General features: G+C 48.9%; 1 protein-coding gene across 1 annotated transcript in view; it reads right to left on the bottom strand.

Annotated features, from left to right (window-relative positions):
* SMAD6 (SMAD family member 6) overlaps nt 1-20,005 on the bottom strand; it is a 74,944-nt gene that overhangs the window by 49,181 nt on the left and 5,758 nt on the right. The window contains exons 2-3 of the mRNA XM_019533192.1: nt 18,369-18,452; nt 16,036-16,113 (exon numbers count right to left, since the gene is read on the bottom strand). Coding sequence (XP_019388737.1) covers nt 16,036-16,113; nt 18,369-18,452 — 162 coding nt within the window. The remainder of the gene's footprint in view (nt 1-16,035; nt 16,114-18,368; nt 18,453-20,005) is intronic.

Here is a 20,005-nt window from a genome sequence, read left to right as displayed (position 1 = left end):
GGGACGTTCAGAGATTACTGAGCCTTCGGGCTGGAAAAAATTAATCAACCAGCTCATTCTTTGGGCTGGACACACTCACATTTTCCCAGAGCATCCTCACACAAACAGACCCTTGTCTGGATCCAAAGCAAGCGCTCGCCCGTTTTCTCCAGCAAGAATAGGAGATAAGTGTTCAGCTGTCCGGAGCCGCCTGGCTGCAGCAGTCAAAGGGACAAACATTGCAGAGGAGGAGATGAGCTGCAGAACGGCACATCTGTGCACTGGGCACCTGCAGAGCCAGCTACTCAACAGGTGCAAAAGGAGCTCTCCCTGTTTACACCCAGCTGAGGATCCAGCCGGGACGGCCATAGGCTCCATCACCCCTGCAGCTAGTCACATCACTCGCCCTGAGCTTTCCCCTTCAGTCAAGGTTTCCTTTCAAACGGGCGACAACTGTGTGAATCGGACTGTGTGAGCAACAAAGGAAGCAGACAACTGACATTTGTGAAGTCTTCCACATGGTTTGGCTCCCAACATGGAAAAAAAAAAGAGCACAGGAAACAAGGCCCTAATACATGGGGGGTGGGGAAAAATCAGAAAAATAACTAGTCTGCCAGTGCATCTTCTTTTTTTGATGGGACAGGTTGGTTAGTCAGATGCACTCCCCGCAAGAGTTGTATGGAACTGCTTCCCAAGCTTGAGGATTTGGGATAATGGTCTCCTTGGATAGTCTAGACATTTAAGTAACTTATAAGGGGTTCTGGTCTTGAAGTCCCATGGTTTAATACAAGCCATATAACTCAAATGTTATTATAAGCTATGGTCTGAGAGAGGACTGGTCAGGTGGCGAGACAACATGCAAATCGGCATGGTGCCCTGGAAAACACGGTGGTCACCCAGGGAAACAGAGTTAAATGGATCTGACCCTGCCATCTCCCACTGCCGCATGTCCTACAGCTCCAGAAGCAAACGGGATAGTTTGAGAAGCCATGAGTGTGTGTCCTGGGGTCGCCTGCGGGTGATAGCACCGTATGCCAAAGCCAAGCCAGCTTCCTTGTATTCAAAACAACTTGTTAGAGACTGAGCTCATGGAAAGGAGAGTTTCAAAATCCTTCACATCATGATGACCGTGAGGGGCTTCAAGTGCCTGATGTCCTCTGAAGACAAAAGAGTCATTGCTTAGGCTGAGTTAGGCACCGGGAAGGCAGCGAGTAATCCTCTCACCTGGACACACAGAGGCGGGGGGGCTGTTCCACAGCTGCTACATCATGCTACGATGCAAGCAGGAGTACGTTGTATGGTCCTACACTTTCCTGTCCCTCCATGGGAAGAGTAGAGACTATCCGTCCCCGGTCTGTAGGAGCAAAGCTGGCCGCCTCCAGCTCCCCAGCCTTGAAGAACCAGGTGCCCCTTGACAATTAGGACAGCACAGGGGGTAGCCTTCGCCTCGAGCCCGGAGCAAAGTCTGAACTCGCAGCTCTGCAGCACTCTGACGATTCAGCTACTGCATCCCAAAGCCTGAGTGCAACGCCCAACAGGATCCACAGAAACCTGGGGCTGCACAGGACATCAGGGTTTATCCAGTCCAACCTCCACAGCACACTAAGCTCCTAAAACCCTTGCACAAAGGGAGGCCAGGGATGGTCCCAGGTTTCCACCTTAATAAATAAAAATAAGTCCGCAAAAGAGCCACATTCTTGGCTGTTGTCAGGATGTGGCTCCAATGACTTCCACCCTGCCTCTGCCTTTTACCCAAGCAGAAAATTGAGCTAGTTGATGTCCCACAGTCCTTCTGTCCATACAGTCCTTTACAGACGGTGGAGCCAAATACCATTAGCGCAGAAACTGTGCTCCACAAGACTGTGTATCCAACTGGAGACGCAAGAAGAGATTTTATGGCCTGAGAGAATTCAGGGATGGACATCAACACTATTTCTGGAGGCATGAATAAAAGCCTGGGCCGTTTGCTCAGCTAAAAACATAAGGTCTCAGCACCCTGTCGGCTGGCACATCAAGTAGTTTGGCTGTTTTCGGGACTGACTGTGCGCCCAGAATTACATATAAACTTTAACCCTGGGGAAGGGTTCGAACCTGAATCTTCTGGGCCTGGGCAGTCATGTGCACTACTGCAAACACCTTCCAGCTCAACTTGCAATTTTGGTTTAAATGATAAATTAAGGGGAAAAAAACAAAATAAAACACAAACCATCAGCAGGGAATTTGAACTGAGCTCTCACTTTAAGACAGCATCTACCTCCCAGCCTGCCGCTGCTGGTATTTGCACAAACTGGGATCACAAGAAGCAAGAAAGCCAACCATAAACTCAGCAGGTTTCACCAGTCAAAGCCCCAGCCTCAGGATGACTTATTACACAACTCTTCTTATCTGCATTGGGTTTCGCCAGCCCGCCCTTCTGCTTGACTCCTTTCCAAGACCACGGCCCTCCCTGTAATGATGTCTTCAGGTTAACCCTCCCTCCCCATCCACCTGCTTGCTTTCTCAAGGAAGTGACTGAAGCAAAAACGTGGGCCGTAAAGGGCACAGCGGTAAATAAAGAATCTCTACCCGCTGGACTTCAAGCTAGCGCTTTGCACACAACGTCTGTCCTGGATGTAGAAAATGTTGGCGATGCCGTCCCTTTCTGTGCCTACTGCCTCCATCTTTACCTCAAGGGGCCTGGGGTCACTTATGTACTTTATGCTTTCCTGGCCAGGCACGAATTGCAAGGGAACTAAACAGTGTCCTGCTGGTGAAGGCCTGGAAGACATTCCCCTGGAAGGGTGACCACTGGGTTGCTGCAATATGCAACCATAAGACAAGAGGGGGTCCCAGGACACAGCCCAACAGGGGCTGCCTCGGGGTAGGAAGCAGTGCCGCAACTCACTCTGCCCTGACATTTGAGGATCCCGATCAGAGAGGAGAGCAAGACCCTAACTCACGTTAAGGGCAGCGAGAGGGCTTCTGCAAGAAAGCTGCTGCTCGCTCCCCTACCCGAGGTCCAGATCCTGCAAATGAGGAGCCCACCGTGGCACTCTCTGTGCAGACCTCAGGGCAGGACTAGGCTCTAGCGTCTCAGCCACCCAGGCCCTTTCCTGCGATATTTGAACCAGAGCAGCATATTACAGAGTAGAGTTTCACCTGATCACGTGAAGAAAGCTCGGAGATCCCCTTCCTTCGAGCCAGGCTTCAGAAGGGGCTGCTGTGTGTTCAGCCCCACTAGGAGCCCATCCACAGGAACGCTCGTGGGGCCAGCTGCATTCGTCGCCCACAGAGGATAACGTGGTGGTGGGCACGGACCAAGAGCAGCTCTTTGCTGACCCCAAGCACGGGGGACCAGGACTGCAGCCCCTCTGTGCCTCCCGCCTGGCACGAGGGTGGGGGGCACAAATAACAACACACATGTATCATCTCTTTCAACCCCAAATTCCTTGGAAGAACAAACAGCAGAGTCTGCTTTGCCAGTAAATTTAACCTGTGGTTCCAGGGACTTGAGGTAGTTCAAAGCCTTCGGCAGCCTGGCCAGGAATGGCAAGGGATGTGTTTTGCAGTTATTCACTAGCAAAGTCAAATCCACACAAATAAGCACTGTTCCAAAAAGGCAGGTTTAACCATCAGGCCTGCCGAAGAACGGGGGATGTTTTTTTTCTCTGAAGTCCTTTTATTTTTTTTCCAGTTTGTCTTGGGAGATTTTTTTTTCCTTCCTTACTAAAACACGTCTCCCGCTCCCACACCACACGTTCCTTTTTAGATGCGAGCATCCTCCCTAGGTAAAATGCTGAGTTAGGTATTGGCATCCGGGAAAGGAGGTGCCTTTGATGAATACCAAATCTACAGACTTCAATCGTTTCGGTGAGTGCCACACATTTAATAAGTTATTTCCGTGGAAAACCTTAGTAACTCAGTTATGAATCAAGCCTATAAACACCTCTCACTCATCAAAGCACCAAAAAAAAATCTATTACTGTAACTCTGAAGACTAGCTTCTCTCTACAAGTTCCCATAAAAAAAGCCAACATTTCTCCTTCATAACATACACCATTTTCAGAAGTTATAAATACAGTGTGTCTGTATGCAGCACATCCATGTACAAAGTGAAACACTCGTATGCAAAAAAAAAAGTAAAGTTCAAACAAAGCTGTCCCATCAGATACGTTCTATTTAAAAGACGCAACTGGAATTACATCAAACAAACTTTTTACTACCTAGAAAGCCACATCCAATTCCTAACAGGGTGCAAGAATGTAATGTTTTGGCTGGAAAGATTAGACTCATTTACTTTCTTAAAAAAAAAGAAACCAACAACAACAACACAAAAAAAAACGTGCTTACTTCCTGATGTTTCTTTTTTAAGTGCGATGCTTAGGTGCTTGGAGAAAAGAGAGATCCAATTATTCTGTGGTTCAAGGCCAAACATCATGACTATTCAATAAAATGGAGACAAAAACATATTTTATCTGGGTGTTGTACTTACACAGGGAACTTCTACGCTGAAAACATTCAGAGAAACTGCCGAGACCCAGTTCCAGGTGAAAGGGGTGGGGGGAGGAAGGAAGCGGCTCCCTGACTTCCGCTCAAATGAACAGTACTAAGTTACTTAAAAAGAAATGGCAGCCCTACCTCAGAGACCTCACCCCTGATCATGGCAGAAAACACAAAACGGACCCTCCTGGGGCTGCTGTTTCAGGCTGTCTGCAGATACAGGCAGTACTGCAGGAGCTCACCTCTGGTTTATCTGCAGAGGGTTTCCCTTGCTGTTATTGAACGGAGGCGAGATGCTGGCGCACAACGATGCAACAATTCACAAATTCTCTGGAAGCAGGAGACAACGTGCATGCGAGAGCATCTGACCTGCCTCTGTGGGCGCAACTGTGCAAACGCAATTTAAATCTATGGGAGCTCTGTGCACAAATGTGAATGCAGAAGCCTGGCCTGTGCAGGAGCTTTGAAGTGCTGGACAGGTAAAGCTCCAACAAGACTTGCACTCTAGGCCCAGTTCTGCTGCCCAGTGTTTCTCTGACCCCAGACAAGTAACATCACTGCTCCGTGCCTCCGTTTCCCGTGTTTTAAATGGGAGCAATGATTATTTTCCGCATTTTTAAGTGCCGAGGCACATAGAGAAGTTCTACACAGTTGCAAAAAAAATGATGCTGATGATAATGGTTATAATGGAGGAGACAGGCTTTGTGGTTATGATACTCAAATATGATTTAGGAAAACCCTGTTCTACTCCCTGTGCATCTCTGGACAAGTCACGTACTCGTCGAACATCCTGGCCTCCCAGCTGTGCAATGGGAAGGCAATCCTTCCTTACTCCCACTCTGCCTCAGTCTCGTCTTCTTAAAACTGCCCTTCCGTGGGTCAGGGTCAGAGTGCCCAGGACAGTGAATGGGAGCCTGTGGCAGATCAAAGTGTCACGGTGTTACTGATAACTAGTATTACAATACCTGCACTCAAAGGCCCGAAGGATTGACTAAAGGCACTATACACAGCTACTGCACAGTGACTCATAAATGCACAGAAAATAAAGCGCTGCATGGGCACAGGCTGCATACACATATCCATGCCCGGGGAGGTGAAACTGGCTGCTCTTCAGCCAGCCTCCCCCTTCCACACCACTACAAGAACACAGCCCCTGACCAGCTTCCCTTTCCAGCCTGTTAACCAGACTAATCGGGGTGAGACTACCACCTCGCCATCTCTGCATACACAAGTGTGATGGGATGCCCCACCGTCACCAGCACTAGGAAATGCCCCTTTCTTAGGAACACTGTAGTTGTCAGGGGGGTGATTATGTCTTTTTGTTATAAGCATCCTACTGCACGCACGACAATAACCTCCGAGGATTAGTTCCAAACAGCACCGCCCTGGCTCATGGACCAGAGACGTCACATTTGGGCCCTAAAGCAGGTAGACTGGACATGGACAGGTGCGATTCCCCTCGGGAATTCACCAAGAGCAGCAGGTCTACCGGGGGAGTTTCTTTACTCCAATACCTGATCGGAAGAGGCCTCAAAACCAGGGCCTCCTGCTCCGATTGTTCCCAACAGCGGTTTTCTTGTAGATTCATACATGTCAGGGGCTGGAAGGGACCTCTTGAGATCACAGGATCCAGCCCCGCTGCACTTGGGCAGGAAAGACTGCTGGGGTCAGATGACCCCAGAAAGGCATGTCAAGTATTTTCTTTTTCTTTTTTTATGGGCTTCAAGATCAAGACCTTAAATGCTCCTCGCAAGCTTGGCATGGCCACTCATGCCTCTTGCACACACAAACGACAGCTGGCACAAATTCTGAGGTTAAGTTTTTTGTGACCTAGTGTGTGATGCACTGCAATATTTCAATGCAGCAACAAGGCTGCCTAGGAAATAGCCGGCTGTAATCTATGGGGCTCGAAATACTCATCACAATCTAGGGTGCTTCTGCTCTCATTTGGAAGCCGTACAGGTTATATCTTGGGGCTATGAACAATGTTTCCAGCTGCCTCTTTACATAGGTCTACTGGACTATTCTATCCTACATTATGTCCCATATCCGCACACTATTATTGTGGGCACACTTGATATAATACTAAAACTTGAGCAGGCTACAAAGCCCATTGCTGTGTTCTCAGTCTTCTGGAAAATACATTTCATCAGCAAAGGTGAAGCGAGGCTGGAGTATTGTTATATCAATAGTAATACAGGTGTCTTCTGAGCCACCAAGAAAAGGGAGATACCGTTCTCAATCCAGTTGCCAGCGTCTTTGTTTAAACCTGTTAGCTCTTGGTGTATTTGGTGTCAACCCAGAAAGATTTTAAAATCTCATGTGGAAGAAGTAATTCTGCTTTCCCCTGCCACCAACAATATTCCAAAATTTCATATGCACCATTATCACAGGCTCTCTCTAACCTTCCTTTTAAAGATTAATTAGTTATCTGAGCAATGATTCACCTTGGAGTCTGCAACGTTGGCTTTGATGTCAAATTCCAGACACGGTTCAAAATTTCCCCGTTAATGAAAACAAAGCGAAGGTGCATTATTGTCCATGGCTGTGGCGGGGGGAGGAGAGAGACGGCAACTCAACTCGTCATGCAATGATATTACTCCGTCAAAGTTTTACAGAACTGCATGGGTCAGATGGAGAAAACCTTCCTAAGAAGCAAAGATGATTTTCTAAAGTAAATTGGAAAATAGATGCACTTATTTCCCGTTGGCAAACTACAGCTATGGAGGAAAAATGTTTAATATAAAAACATCTGACAAAGCACCTCCAGGATGTATTTTTTTGCATCAAAGTAGTAGCTCTTGGCAATGAACGCACTACCCTGACAAGAAAACTTTTTAGCCAAGCCCTGATTGTTATAGACTGCTCAGAGCAAGACATGCCAACTAACCTAGAATTAAGTAGGAAAGAAAAAAGGAAACGATTACAGGCCCAAATAAACATCTGCCTGTGATTAAACTGGATGCAAAGACCGGCATTTGCTTTTTCCAAATTAATTTATGTCTTTAAAAAACAAAGGGGGGGGGGGAGGAAAAAAAAAATACAGTTCTATAATTTTACTCCTTAATGGCCTGATCCAACAGATAACACAGCATATGCAGACTGGGGGATTTGCACGAGATCAGCAGAGCTGTAAGAGTGGAGCCCACCAAAACCCACAGGGCGTTGGGCGTTATAAACTGCGAGACCAAGGCCTAGCAAAGCTGCCTCCATCAGATCTAGGGCAAAGCACAATTTCATCCAGGGCCACCAACCCACACCCAGAGCAAATGACGGGAGGTAGGGGAGACGCTGAACCCCAGAAAACAGGGACTATGGCAGAGGCATCCTGAAACAAAAAAGTTGCACCACTAACAAGACATTCCCACCCAACCCAATTCATGAGAAAAATACCAGGTTTTCTATTAACGGGTCATTTCACAATCTCTCTTCAAACCGGGAAAGGTTAATGTTTGTCCAGTTTCCCAACACATCCGCCTTACATATTTATAGGCTTTTTCCCCCTACTCCTAACAGAGAAGATCTTCATAGATTTCCTTGTTAGCATAAATCTTTGCAGTCTGTTTTCTTAGAGGGGGGAAGAGGAGGAGGAAAGCAGCAAAGCTCCTCCAGCCGTTGGCCTTTAAAATCGGCTCTCTGAACCTCATCCTAAACCCTTGCAGGAAAAAAAAAAAAAAAAATCACCTTCTCACTTTGCACTTAGGAAATGGCCTGAGCATCATTACGAGTTATAATTCAGGGATGCGCTCCCCCCGATGACTGCTGCAAGTCCTCTGCCCTCTCCCTGCTTCAGCCCGTGAAGAACTGTTCCCCCATCCAGACAGCCACCCCGCTTCAAGCCCTGCTGCCCACACTGCCCAGGCACTGAAAGACCTACTTTGAAACAGCCCTTCCTGCCCGCTGACATCCATCTCTCTTCAGCACCCGCCCATTCCTTCTGCCAGGTCAGAGCTGGTCCCCTCTCCCTGTCCCTCCACATCAGGATGGGGGTGAATAATGTTGGGCACCGTTCGTTTAACACCTCTCCCCTCTTGCCCATCTGTGCGCCACCCACAGACAGGACGATCTTTTCCAGGTGTCATGCCCTGCTTGAAGCATCTATTTGTTTCCACCGGGGACTCCTGGGTGGCTGCAAGCCCGTGATGCTCGCGTGGCTTCTGGCGATCACGTGCCTACGTTTCAGTCCTGTCCCTCGGAGCGTGGCTCTGCCGTGGGAAGCTGAAATGTGCTTCTCGCCAGTACCGATGCAGAAGTCCCCGTTTCAGACACACGTGCCTACCTACATAGCAGCATGCTAGAACATGCACAGAAAGCAAACTCCTCAGGGCATGGACACACTGAAAAACCTGACCCAATGCCCCAGCAAACAAAAAAACCCAGCAGCATGTGCCTTGCTCCTCTCCGCAGCATCTGCCCCTATGACAGCAAGAGCCTCCTCCTGCCAAACCCCTGCCTGTCTGGAGGTGCTTTCTGCTCGCCCCGGCTCTCCAATTCCTTCCACTTCTCAACTAACATCTTTTCTCCTATCTCTATAGTTCTTGCCACCCCTCTCCACCCACCCACCTTTCCTTCTTCATATTGTTTGATATATTGCACTTGAATCTCTATAGTTCCAGGTGAATCCAGACTCGATCCGTCCATCCATCCAAGAATGACGACTCCAAAGCAAAGCTGGAGGCTGGCATTGTCCTAGCTGGATCTGCCTCCAATCCGTAATACTGGATAACCTCATTATGAAGCCCCTGTTTAGAGAAGCCCTCTCTTCCTAACACTCACAACAGCAGGAACCGATTGTTTTCATGACTATGCCGCAGCAAAATTTCATAGATTTCATAGACATCAGGGCTGGAAGGGACCTCGGGAGATCATCAAGTCCAGCCCCCCGCCCAAAGGGCAGGAAGTCAGAGCTGGGGTCATAGGATCCCAGCAAGATAAGCATCCAATTTCCTCTTGAAGGTGTTCAATGTAGGTGCTTGAACCACCTCCGCTGGCAGACTGTTCCAGACCTTGGGGGCTCGGACAGTAAAGAAATTCTTCCTTATGTCCAGCCTGAAACGGTCTTGCAGGAGTTTGTGACCGTTCGACCTCGTCATCCCTTGGGGCGCTCTGGTGAACAGACGTTCAAACAGATCCTGGTGGTCACCCCTGATAAACTTATAGGTGGCCATCAGATCACCCCTGAGCCTGCGCTTTTCCAGGCTAAAGAGTCCCCTGGCTCTCAGCCTGTCATCGTAAGGTCTGTTTTCCTGACCTCTGATCATGCGCGTGGCTCTCCTCTGGACTCTCTCAAGCTTCTCCACATCCTTTTTGAATTGTGGAGCCCAAAACTGGACGCAGTGATGGAGCATATCCTTACGAACACCCTCTCCATTTAACCTTTTTCCTGGCCCCGGGAGTTTGTCAAGAGGAGGCTGCATTGCACAGTACTGGCCCCAGCGGTACTGTTCTGCATACAACACACACGCTTAAAGAAGGGAATAAAGTTTCTCTAAAGGAAACGGGGGCACAGGATTAGAAGCTTGCAAGGCAAACACTTGATTTGCAAACGAATTTCCACAAGCCCAACCAACTTTGCTGCACAGAGGCCTGCGCTTTTCCCCGATGGAGAGGGAATCATGACCAGGCATGTAGCAACACATGAGACTTGCTCTGGTGACTGGCTGCTCACCCGGAGGAAAAGCAGGCATCGCAGAAGCTCAGCACCGATTCCAGCAGTGAACCAGGCACAGCACATTCATTATTCATTAAAACACATTCGGTGGAGATGCACTGGCTGATCTCAGCCCGGCAGGCCGTGGGCACCGGGGCTGAAATGCAGCTCCCTGCAGGGGGGCTGTTGGACAGTGGTGAAGCACCGAGGTGAATCTCACACATTGTTCCTGCATCTAATATTTGTGCCCTCCTACTGTTTTTCCAAAAGAAACCGCTGTCCCGATAGCTCCGCTGGCTTGAAGGACAGCTGTCGCCCCAGGCCTCGGCCTGCCACAACACAATGAATGGCAATAATGACAACAGGATTTTGCACCTTTCACCCAAACCCATCAGGAGACCTTAGGGCATGTCTGCACCGCCTGAGAGCACGGCCACGAAGCGCACCCTGCCTACGCCCTCCTCTCCCCGTGTGCCAACTCCCCAAACCAGGCAGTGCAGCAGCCTCAAAGCAGCCCTGGGCACATGCCTGGCAAAGCTCTCAGGCATGTTTGTCGGCACATGCTCAGGGGTGGGTGCGCTGCCTTGTTTTTGGGTTTTGCAGCATGTGGCTGGGCGTGCTCCAGAGGGAGGCCAGGCAGCATGTCCACAGAATAACCCATGAACAAAGCTCCAGTGGGTTCCTGGGAGGTAATTACCCATTTCACAGAGGAGGAAACTGAGGTATAAAACCAATAGGAAGCATTTAGCAGTCACCAGTGCTGCAGGGGTAACCCCAGGCCATTTCTCGCTCACCAGGAGAACCGAGCCGAGCCATCTGACACTTCATAGAGCAACTTCCGAGCAAGTCCGTCCCAGCTCAGCAAACAAGCTCACAGATCATTTAGCTCGTGTACATTTTTCTTGAACTGCATGGTCACCAGCATGCTTCACTGCAACAAGGTCTAAAACAAAAGCTTTTGGTCATCAAGACCACTTAAAAAAAATTCAAAATATTTTATTTTTAGGAAAAAAAGAAATGTAGAGGGAATCTCAAAATGGGAATCCAAACCAGAAATCAAGCTGGTTTCTTTGGAGGGGGCTGAGACCGACCACTGTTAATGTTTCTCTATTTTCTTTAAAAAGAGACCTTGTCTCCAAAATAACATTTCAACAAGAAGTTGCCAAAATGTTTCACTATTACCAACTTGGTGTATTTTGCTGAGAAAAAGCTTAGTGCAGAAAAAATACTATTCATAGCTCCATGAACTAGCAGATGTCCCCAGTTCCCGAAGCCCAGCTGATCTTTATAAGGGACTGAAACTCCAGCAGCCTGAAGGCACCACATCCTGCCGAGCCTTTGCATAGCACTCGTGGTACTGAAGCAGGTCGAGAAGGGTGATGAAGGTGCCACGTGCCAGCTCCCAGGCGCAGTTGTGGGGTTATTTTGGGGTGTGGAAAGTCACGGAGCTCAGTGACCATCATGGTCTTGCCTTGAGGCCTCCGAAACCTCAACCTGGATCCTCTCAAAGCAGCGGGAGAAGAGCAAAATGCAGGATGTGTTGAGCCTTCCCCGAGGTAAGCTCCCAAAAGGTACGGAGAAGAGCTGCGATTCCTACTGACGTGCTGGGGAGCTTCAAGTGCTAACTGCCTTTCAGGACTGAAGCCTCTGGGAAATGAGTCACCTTCAAAATCTGCTGCCTCTCTGCACCAGTTACTCTCTAAGGTGCTGCCCTGCCTGATGTCTGATTCACTACCTCCAACTAAGGACCAAGAGCAGAGCGGCAGAGAGGACCTAAGCAGCCAGACCCACCGCTGAAATCCTGGAGGAATCAGGCTCTCCAAAAAGGCAACTCACAACAGCAGCAGCCTCGGCTTTTGCCAGCACCCATCTCACACCCTTCCAAACACAGGCAGCAAACCTGACACTGCCACCAAGTCACATTCATTTAAATTAAGACACCGCGCCAACAGCCAGCCTGCACCGTGCTTCGGAGCAGGGAGTGAAGAAAATGCCGGGTTTGGATTCTCCTTCACATCCTTTAAATCAGCTGTCAGGACAGCAGACACCTGCCAGGGCCCAGAGACCCGGGGAAGGGCGCAGAAATCCAGCGCCACCATCCCACCATGCAGGACTGTCCTGGCAAGGAAGGGTTCCCATTGCTCCAGCACCTCCCCATGGAGAAGAACCAGTTTCCCCAACAGCACAGCCCTCTACAAGCCTGGAGGGCTAATGGGCACAAGTTTCCTGGCATTTGGTGCTGAAGAAAAAACAAAACAAACTTCCTACCAATGCTCTATCACTAGTGACTCACAGGTTGAGGTTTGGTTTCTCAGTTGTTTGCCCTTTATGCACCCCCCCTTCCATGTGACCACACTTTATCTCTCGGAGGAGCCCAGGGTGGCCCCCCAGCCCTGCAGGTCCCATGTTGATTGCGGGGGGGCCTCTCTCTGAAGAGTTAGGTGTGATGCAGCACAGCTCCAAGGCAGAATACCGTATGTTCAAGTGCAAGGGAAAAAATGGTGGTGGGCAGGGCCAGGAGCTTGCTCTTGTATCAAGAAGCGTGCTGAGGCATGGGTGCCAAGGTCCCTGTGCACATAGAGGCAGAGGATGCCGAAGGGGGGAAAGCCTGGTTGAGGGCCTTCTTCCCGTAAAAGAGCAGCACGAGCCTCACACCTCCTCAGACACTCAGCATTTGCCCACCCCTTTTCCACCACTGTCTTGCACAGGGCTCTTTCGTGCAAGCAGCGTCTGCACTCAGCAGCAGAGTCTAGTTTTACTTGCACTCATCGCTCCGCCTTGGCCGCGCTGCTGCAGGCCACACAAGCCCTCCTGCGACCAAAGTCCGCAGCCGTGCTGTGCTTTCAACTTGTGTTGACTTGGCTGCTTCTGGAACAGCCTCACCCTCAACCCCATCATTCAAGATGGCCCATGGCGTATGGTATGCAAGATTAAAGCAGGTATACAAGTCTCATCCCAGGATCAAGCCCAAGCTGTCAGGACACCTTCCGGTTTTCAGAACGTTTCAAGGGGTTGCACTGCCAAGAGCTGTGGTTGTTTGCATGGAACAGACGTGTTCAGTTTTTCCATAATAAATGTACAAAGCTTTCCTCGAGAGCCTGATGCACATCTACACTCTTTTTCTAGAGCAATCCTAAGAGGGCTTTTGATAAAGGGAAAAGATGAGAGAGACAGGCTTTCGGATACCCTTTCCTCTGCTACAATTAAGCTACTTATATCTTTCAATGTCTGTGATGGACCTGCAGGGTCATTAGAGGCTTTCCTAGAGTCCTGCAATCACTGCTGTCTTCGTGAAAATAAGGTCAAGTTCAAAAAGAGTCTTTTAAACTTACAAACGTGGTGCAGATAACCTTTTGACTTCTTGCTAAAACTTAGGGGCTGGAAGTTCACCGGCTACACTAATGCCAGTAAAGAATAGATCTCTCTGTTATCCAGAAATTGAATTTTGTGGTTTTAAAAAGGAAAAGCATCTTTGATGATCAGAGCTAAAGCAATAAATACCAGTGGCTAGATGCTAGATCCAAAATGTTCTTATTTTTGGAACGGGAGGTAAATGTACACTTCAGTTTCTTAGACACATACAAGAAAGGGCGTTGGCAACACAAGCTTTGTGCGTCTTTCACACACCGCTGTATATCCTTCAAACTGATCCAAGATGCTGCACTGGAAACGAAAGCGAGCAAAACACTGCACTTGCGCTGTAAGTAAAGATGTTCGGTTCCTGGTGACGACAAGCACGGGTTAACTTCAGCGGAGCTCTTATCCTCTATCTGTAATCATGGCCACTGGGGGAAAATACATCAACCGGCCCCAGACTCTTATTAAAAGTTGCACCATTTAAACCTACACAGTGGGAGAGAAGTATCCAGTTTCAGTGCAATCTGGCCGCATGTTATCATTATGCTGTTCAAATAAAAGTCAAAATGTCTCTTCAACAGAAATCCTGCCAGAAGCCCTTCTTTGCAGAAGTCGGCCACCATTCACAAGACCTCGGTTTTTAAGACTCTGCTGCTACGATGGATGGCTATTATCAAGTTGCCGTAAAGGCTGCGGGCGTCAGGACATTTGCAGAGCACAAGGAATTTTTGTGAGAAATTGAATACACGTATTTACAACAACGCAGCTCCAAATGGTCCAGCTCCCCGCTCTCAATTGTTCCCCTGCTAGGGACAATTGGCAGCACAACAAAAGCAACATCAGGCATGTTCGATTCAGTCCAGAGAAACCTCAAGACGTATTGAACGGTATCAAAAGAACCTTAAAGGGAAACGAGAGCGATGAAAAATTCATAAGGGAGAAAAACTCGAGGTTATTACAGCCCAGCAGGGCCAGCCAACACCATGTACCTCTGTGAATTCTGGAGCTGTTCAAACATCCTGAGGAATTCAGAGTTCCTCCAAGGCTTGTGATAAACTCTTTAACACGGTGAAACGAGAAGAGTGGGGACAGGGATCTGGAACAGCCCGACAAGGACAAGAACAGGAACTAAGTCCTGTGCTGCTGCCAGCACACGCAGAGCATCCCCTCGGGCCGGTACCCGTCCGTGTGTGCCCCTAGGGGCAGCTCCCATTCTCCGACTGGAAGTCCCTCGAAGCCCAATAATCAGGAAAACCAGCACTGAGGAAACAAATGACAGGAAAGCGCTGGCGTTTGGGCCTGCTTAGAAAGGGAGCCTTAACTGCTTGTGGTGGCCCTGCCAGCAGATGCAGCAAGTGAGGCTAATCTTCACAGGAGCTGTATTAACAGAGTTAATAAGGCTAGTTAAAAATGGCCCTGGCCCTCAGCTACGTGATCCTGGGGCAACTGCGAACAGACGGCGAGAACGAGTTGTGACAAAAACGCACGAGGAAGCCAAGAGGACCCGTGGCAGGAGACAACGTCGCGCTGGCAGAAGGACAAGGGAGGGATCCATCAGCCGCTATTCTGCAAAATGTCAGGAGCGAACGAGCAAGCTGTCTGCGTTTGCAAGGCGGATGCCCTATGGCTGGAGTAAAGGGTGTGCCAGCCACTTAGCCAGCATTTGTTCCTGTCCTCGGAGATTCGCCGTCTACCATACTAAGCCATTCTGTGCACGAAAACCAGAGATGAGCTTGCCAATTAGGTCCCTCCCACCCCAAAACTTACAGCGTATGAGAAAACACAACCAGGGCTGGTCTGTGACTCCACTGAAGTCAATGGAGCTATCCTGGGGATGGAAATACAGCAGGGTTCCTGCCCAAATCAGCATACCACCTGTGGTTTCCACCTTCCAACCCTGACCTAAAACCCATGACGTGATCACAGCACTGGGCCCAAGTGTAAGCCCAGAAAGCCAACGGGAGCTGCACAGATTGAGTAGAGACATCCCAGGAGCAAGACTGATGGACCCAACTATGCAAGCTCTTGCTCAGCACTTTCAAAGGCTTTTATGGGAGGAAAGGGACAAATTCTGCCCACCAGAGCAAGGCTCTGCACACGGCACCCTAAAATACCTTTTGTGCACACTCGAAACACTCAAGAACACACTTGTCACCCTTACATGAGAACATCCCCATTCACTACCCCTGTGAAACAGTGCCTGTAGCTCACAGACCATTTCTCACCCACCCTTCTGTCTCAAGGCAGAAGTCTACCAGAGAACAAGCGTGTACGTGCCATGCATGCTAGAAGATGCATCCCAGCATGGAGATGCTTCCTGAATTTTCTTCCTTTTCTGAGAAGTAAAATCACACCACAAACAATATTTTCATCCAGCAGCCAGGGCATGACAGTCTCTACTGGAGCCATCAGCTTCAACAGGCATTTGATTTGTTTTTCTCCCTGTTGTCACCAAGAAGCTCTCAGACAGACGCATCTATTTCATTCTGCTTTCCTGCTCACACCAGCAAGCTGGCTTCACGCAGCTCAATACAACAGCCCTTCTACTGTGAACATTAGCATCTGCCAACCTGAGAAGTCTCCAGGAGTGATGTTTGGCGAGTTAGTGGCCTCTGTTTCAGTGTAAGACAACGTGGAATCTGATAGATCTGGAAAATAAAAGAAGAGCATTTAGCACGTTTGCATCACAAGCACCGTCTGAGCACTCAGGGCTCCACCAGCCCACATCACCTGCCAGATGCCTACCGAGGAGGAACCATGCACCCCAGGCAGGAAGCAGGCACTCAACTTTCCTTCTCTGACGTGCAAAATGTAAAGTTCCAACTGCTTTGACCACAAAAATAACTGCAGCTCAATGAATCAAACAAGTAGGAACTTGGTGCTTACTGGATAAGGTTATGTTAAGCCTCCAAACAATTCATGGTTACTATCCTTAATTATCACCATTAAAATTCTTGAAGCTGTTTATTCTTGCTTCCTTCCTTCCTTCCTCTTTGCTGAAGCTAAGGAAACTTTGTTTTAACAAGTTAAGAGCCGTTGTTATTCCCTCTTTCTCATTAAGTGCTCAACTGTTTGCTCACAGATTAACCATCATTTTTGCAAGCAAGCAAAGCCATGAATCTCCCTGAATCGCTGGCCGTTGTGTTAATAAATTCACACATCACTCACGATTTTCCCCTGCCTGTAGCACGCGCAGCTTCTGAAGGGAGTAGGTATGGGGCTCGGGTTTTTTCTACATCTAACAGGCGGTCCCGCAGCCACATGTTGTCTTTTCTAGGACACTCTGAACCCCTCTGGGGTGACCCACCATCAGTGAAGAGCACCGTGCTCAACTGTAAAAGGCAGTGCGGACTGTTTAGGCTGTGCCTTAAAGAGCCCCCTGGCTCAGAGGAAAATCAGGGGATACAAATTACACCCCCTGCACAATGCGCGAGGACTCAGGAACCTGTGGCGCACAATTTCTTCCCTCATTTTGCTGACTTTGGGTCTTAGCTATTTGCTGCTGGTCTCTCACATCAGCTGGCCCTTCCCACCTGCTCCAGGAGAGCGCCAGCATGCAAGTCCTGCGCACCTGTACCCCAGGGCTCAAGACCAGGAAGGGGGATTTATTTCCTGCGAGGCCTTTGCATGGGTGCTGTCTACAAATGACAACCCAGGCTCTTGTGTTTTGCTGCTGTGCTTTTTTTTTTTTTAACGAAAAGTATCAAGGGCCCAACCCTGTAAACTTAACCCCATACTTTGGACCTGACCTGACCTTCCTTAGTCCCCCCCACAATCTCCCACTCTCGTGTCCTCTGGGACAGGACCTTCTCTACCTCTATCTAGGCCCTTAACGTTACGCATGTGCCAAGCTGCTTTTTTTTTTTTTTTTACTGTAAAAAAACATATTTGTCACCTACCTCCCCCTTCCCTTGGTGACCCTCTTTGCTCTCTTCCTCTTTTGTAAACCAGAACCACTGACCAAACAGAAGAGCAAAGTGCTATTCAGTGTGCTGGAAACTGGCACAAAATAACCCCCTGCTTACAGAGAAGTATCAAAACGGACGCATCTAATTGCTCCCCTCCGAGGTGCACGGCACCGCCCATTTACCTGGAGGGGCGCTGAGCACCACGAAGGCAAATGCAGGATTTGGCACTGTGTCTACTGAGGGTTATTTTAAATTTTTTCAAAGATAATATATATTTTGGAAGACAGACTCAGCTGAATTTTGCCAGTTTTAAAGTGGGCCGCGTTGTATGCCAAGCCTACTTGACCAAGCTCCTTTCGGCGATATTTTACAAAGTCATAATAATTCACAGGGAAAAGCGAGATTTCCTTAAAATGTTTTACAGGATGGAGCTGAAAGGGCCTGTGTCTGAGTTGAATAAACATTACAATAAATAATAGTTAGCTCTTCCACTCTGGCTCTTCATCTAGAAATCCTTCCAGCAACTCATAAAAGGTAAGTATCATTGTTCTCATTTTACACAGAGACACATGCCTGGGGTCAAAGAGCAGGTCACTGGCCGAGCCGGGAAGAGAAGCCAGGAGTTGCATCTCCCATCCTACCCTGACGTCCAGTGTAAAATGTCAGGTATGAAAATCACTGCAGCTTCATTCAAAATACAACTATCAAGAGATTACCCTGGAAAACATGCCAGTAGCACAAAAAGTGCATTATAAGATCAAGCCTGCGGTAGTTAGGATAGGATAAAACCACATGACTCATTTGATATTTGTTCCTTGACTCCCTACAACTGGTCAACTGCTGCTGGTTCAGTAATCAGAAGCCCAGGCCTCAAGATTCGGGCATGTGCTTTATGCTCTACAGTGGACATGTCTCCACTAGGAGATAATACAAAATATTTGTTGTGAACAAGGAAGAAAGACTGCCATGAGTGCTTGTAAAGAGGAAATACGTACCCAGTGGCTTTTGCTCATCATTAGGAGACAGCCGAGAATAAGGAGGTGGAGGAGACTCTGGAGGAACAAAACCTTGTATTAGTGCTTTATATCAGGTAAAAAAGTCAAGCCCTCAAGTTTTCCCTCCTAAGCAATAACAAGTCAAGGTCAAATAAATCCCTAGTGAGAACACGGAGGAAACGTTGCGTGGAAATAACCCTAGGCCTTCAAATCTCCAAAAGCCACTGGTTATTTTGAAAACCCACCTTTAACAGGGCTGGGGTTTTAGAAAGTGCCAAGCGCAGGCCTTCTGCAAAAGAGGCCCCTTGAAAGAGTCTCCGGTTGGACATCCCAAAACCAGGGGGGCCCAAAAATCACAGGTCACTTTTGAAAAGCTTGGCTTTTACTTTCTGGTCACGTGTTTAATATAAGCCCATTTAAAGCATACCCATGGATTTAACAAGCGTTCCCTGCACAGCATGCTACAGAGCCTGAAAAACTGCACAGCACCAATAAAAAGGCCCTGTTCCCAGGACATAAAGCATCACAGGCCGGGCTGACTGCAGCCTCGCCAGCGACAATCCCCAATCCCGGGACCCTGCTAGCTAGAGTGGAGGGCCTCCTACACTCGCCTGGGCCCCATCTTTTAAATCCTGCAATGACCCCAACAGTCATATGCTTAAAGTTAAGCATGTGCTTAAAGACAGCCCTGATCAAAGCCCCCTACGGAGCTTGTGGACTACCCAGGGGTGGAAGAGCTAATCGAGCAAACGGCCTAGCCCTTTACCACTTAACGGCACAGGCTGTCTTCATTTTACGCTATTATAGAAATGAGTTTTTTAAAATGCAACATTCTAGAAAAACCAAAAACAAGTGTTACTGGGAACTCGTATCCTGGCATCACCAGCAATTCCCAATTCAAGATCTGCTTAAAACTCAGCGGCGCCATGTGCCCCTGCACTGCCGAAAGGAACGTGTGGTCTCCCGGTCCCCCCTCCCGGACCTGGCAGCAAGCTGCTGCGACGGTAGAAAGCTAGGCTGACCTGTGGCGTTACTTTATTATGACTTTAAAACTTCCCCCCGGGGCTAGTTTTCCCCTGGGGCCGCAGTCCCTTCCCACTCTCAGAAAGGATCTTGCAATGTTCATGGGGGCTTATAGCAGAACAAGAGCACGCGATGCTCCTGCTCCCTCCCAGCACGCAGACTCCACTCCACGCAGCCAAGGTGCCTTTTCAGAAGCATTTCAGAGCTTCAAAGGAAAAGATTTCAAAAAAGGAGCCAACAACGTGAACTGGATCTAACGGCATCACCTGCGTGTGCAAAACATGACCTGTCCTTGCTTCAGACTCCCTCCCTCCCACCCCAGAGAGCTTTTTCACACCACGTAGCCGATTTCATGACAAACGTGAACGGACAACGGTCCGCGCGCAGGGAACCAACACACGAGCGGGCAGGGCAGCAAACCCACTGGACGCAGCATCAGGGCCAGATCCTGCTCTGACTGAGCCGTCTCTCCCCCACCCAGCCTCGTCAGGGAGAGCAAAACAGGTGGGACCCACAGCAAATTTGCAATATAAAAATTGTATCTGGAGCTGGAGCCGCTCCTTTGAGCCCGAGCCGGCTGGGCCCCATGTGTCTATCAGAAAGCCGGGGGAGCC

The sequence above is a fragment of the Crocodylus porosus genome, unplaced genomic scaffold (genome assembly GCF_001723895.1).
Source record: "Crocodylus porosus isolate Cpor-Errol unplaced genomic scaffold, CroPor_comp1, whole genome shotgun sequence".
Lineage (NCBI taxonomy): Eukaryota > Metazoa > Chordata > Crocodylia > Crocodylidae > Crocodylus > Crocodylus porosus.
This window is presented reverse-complemented; position numbering and strand designations above follow the sequence as displayed.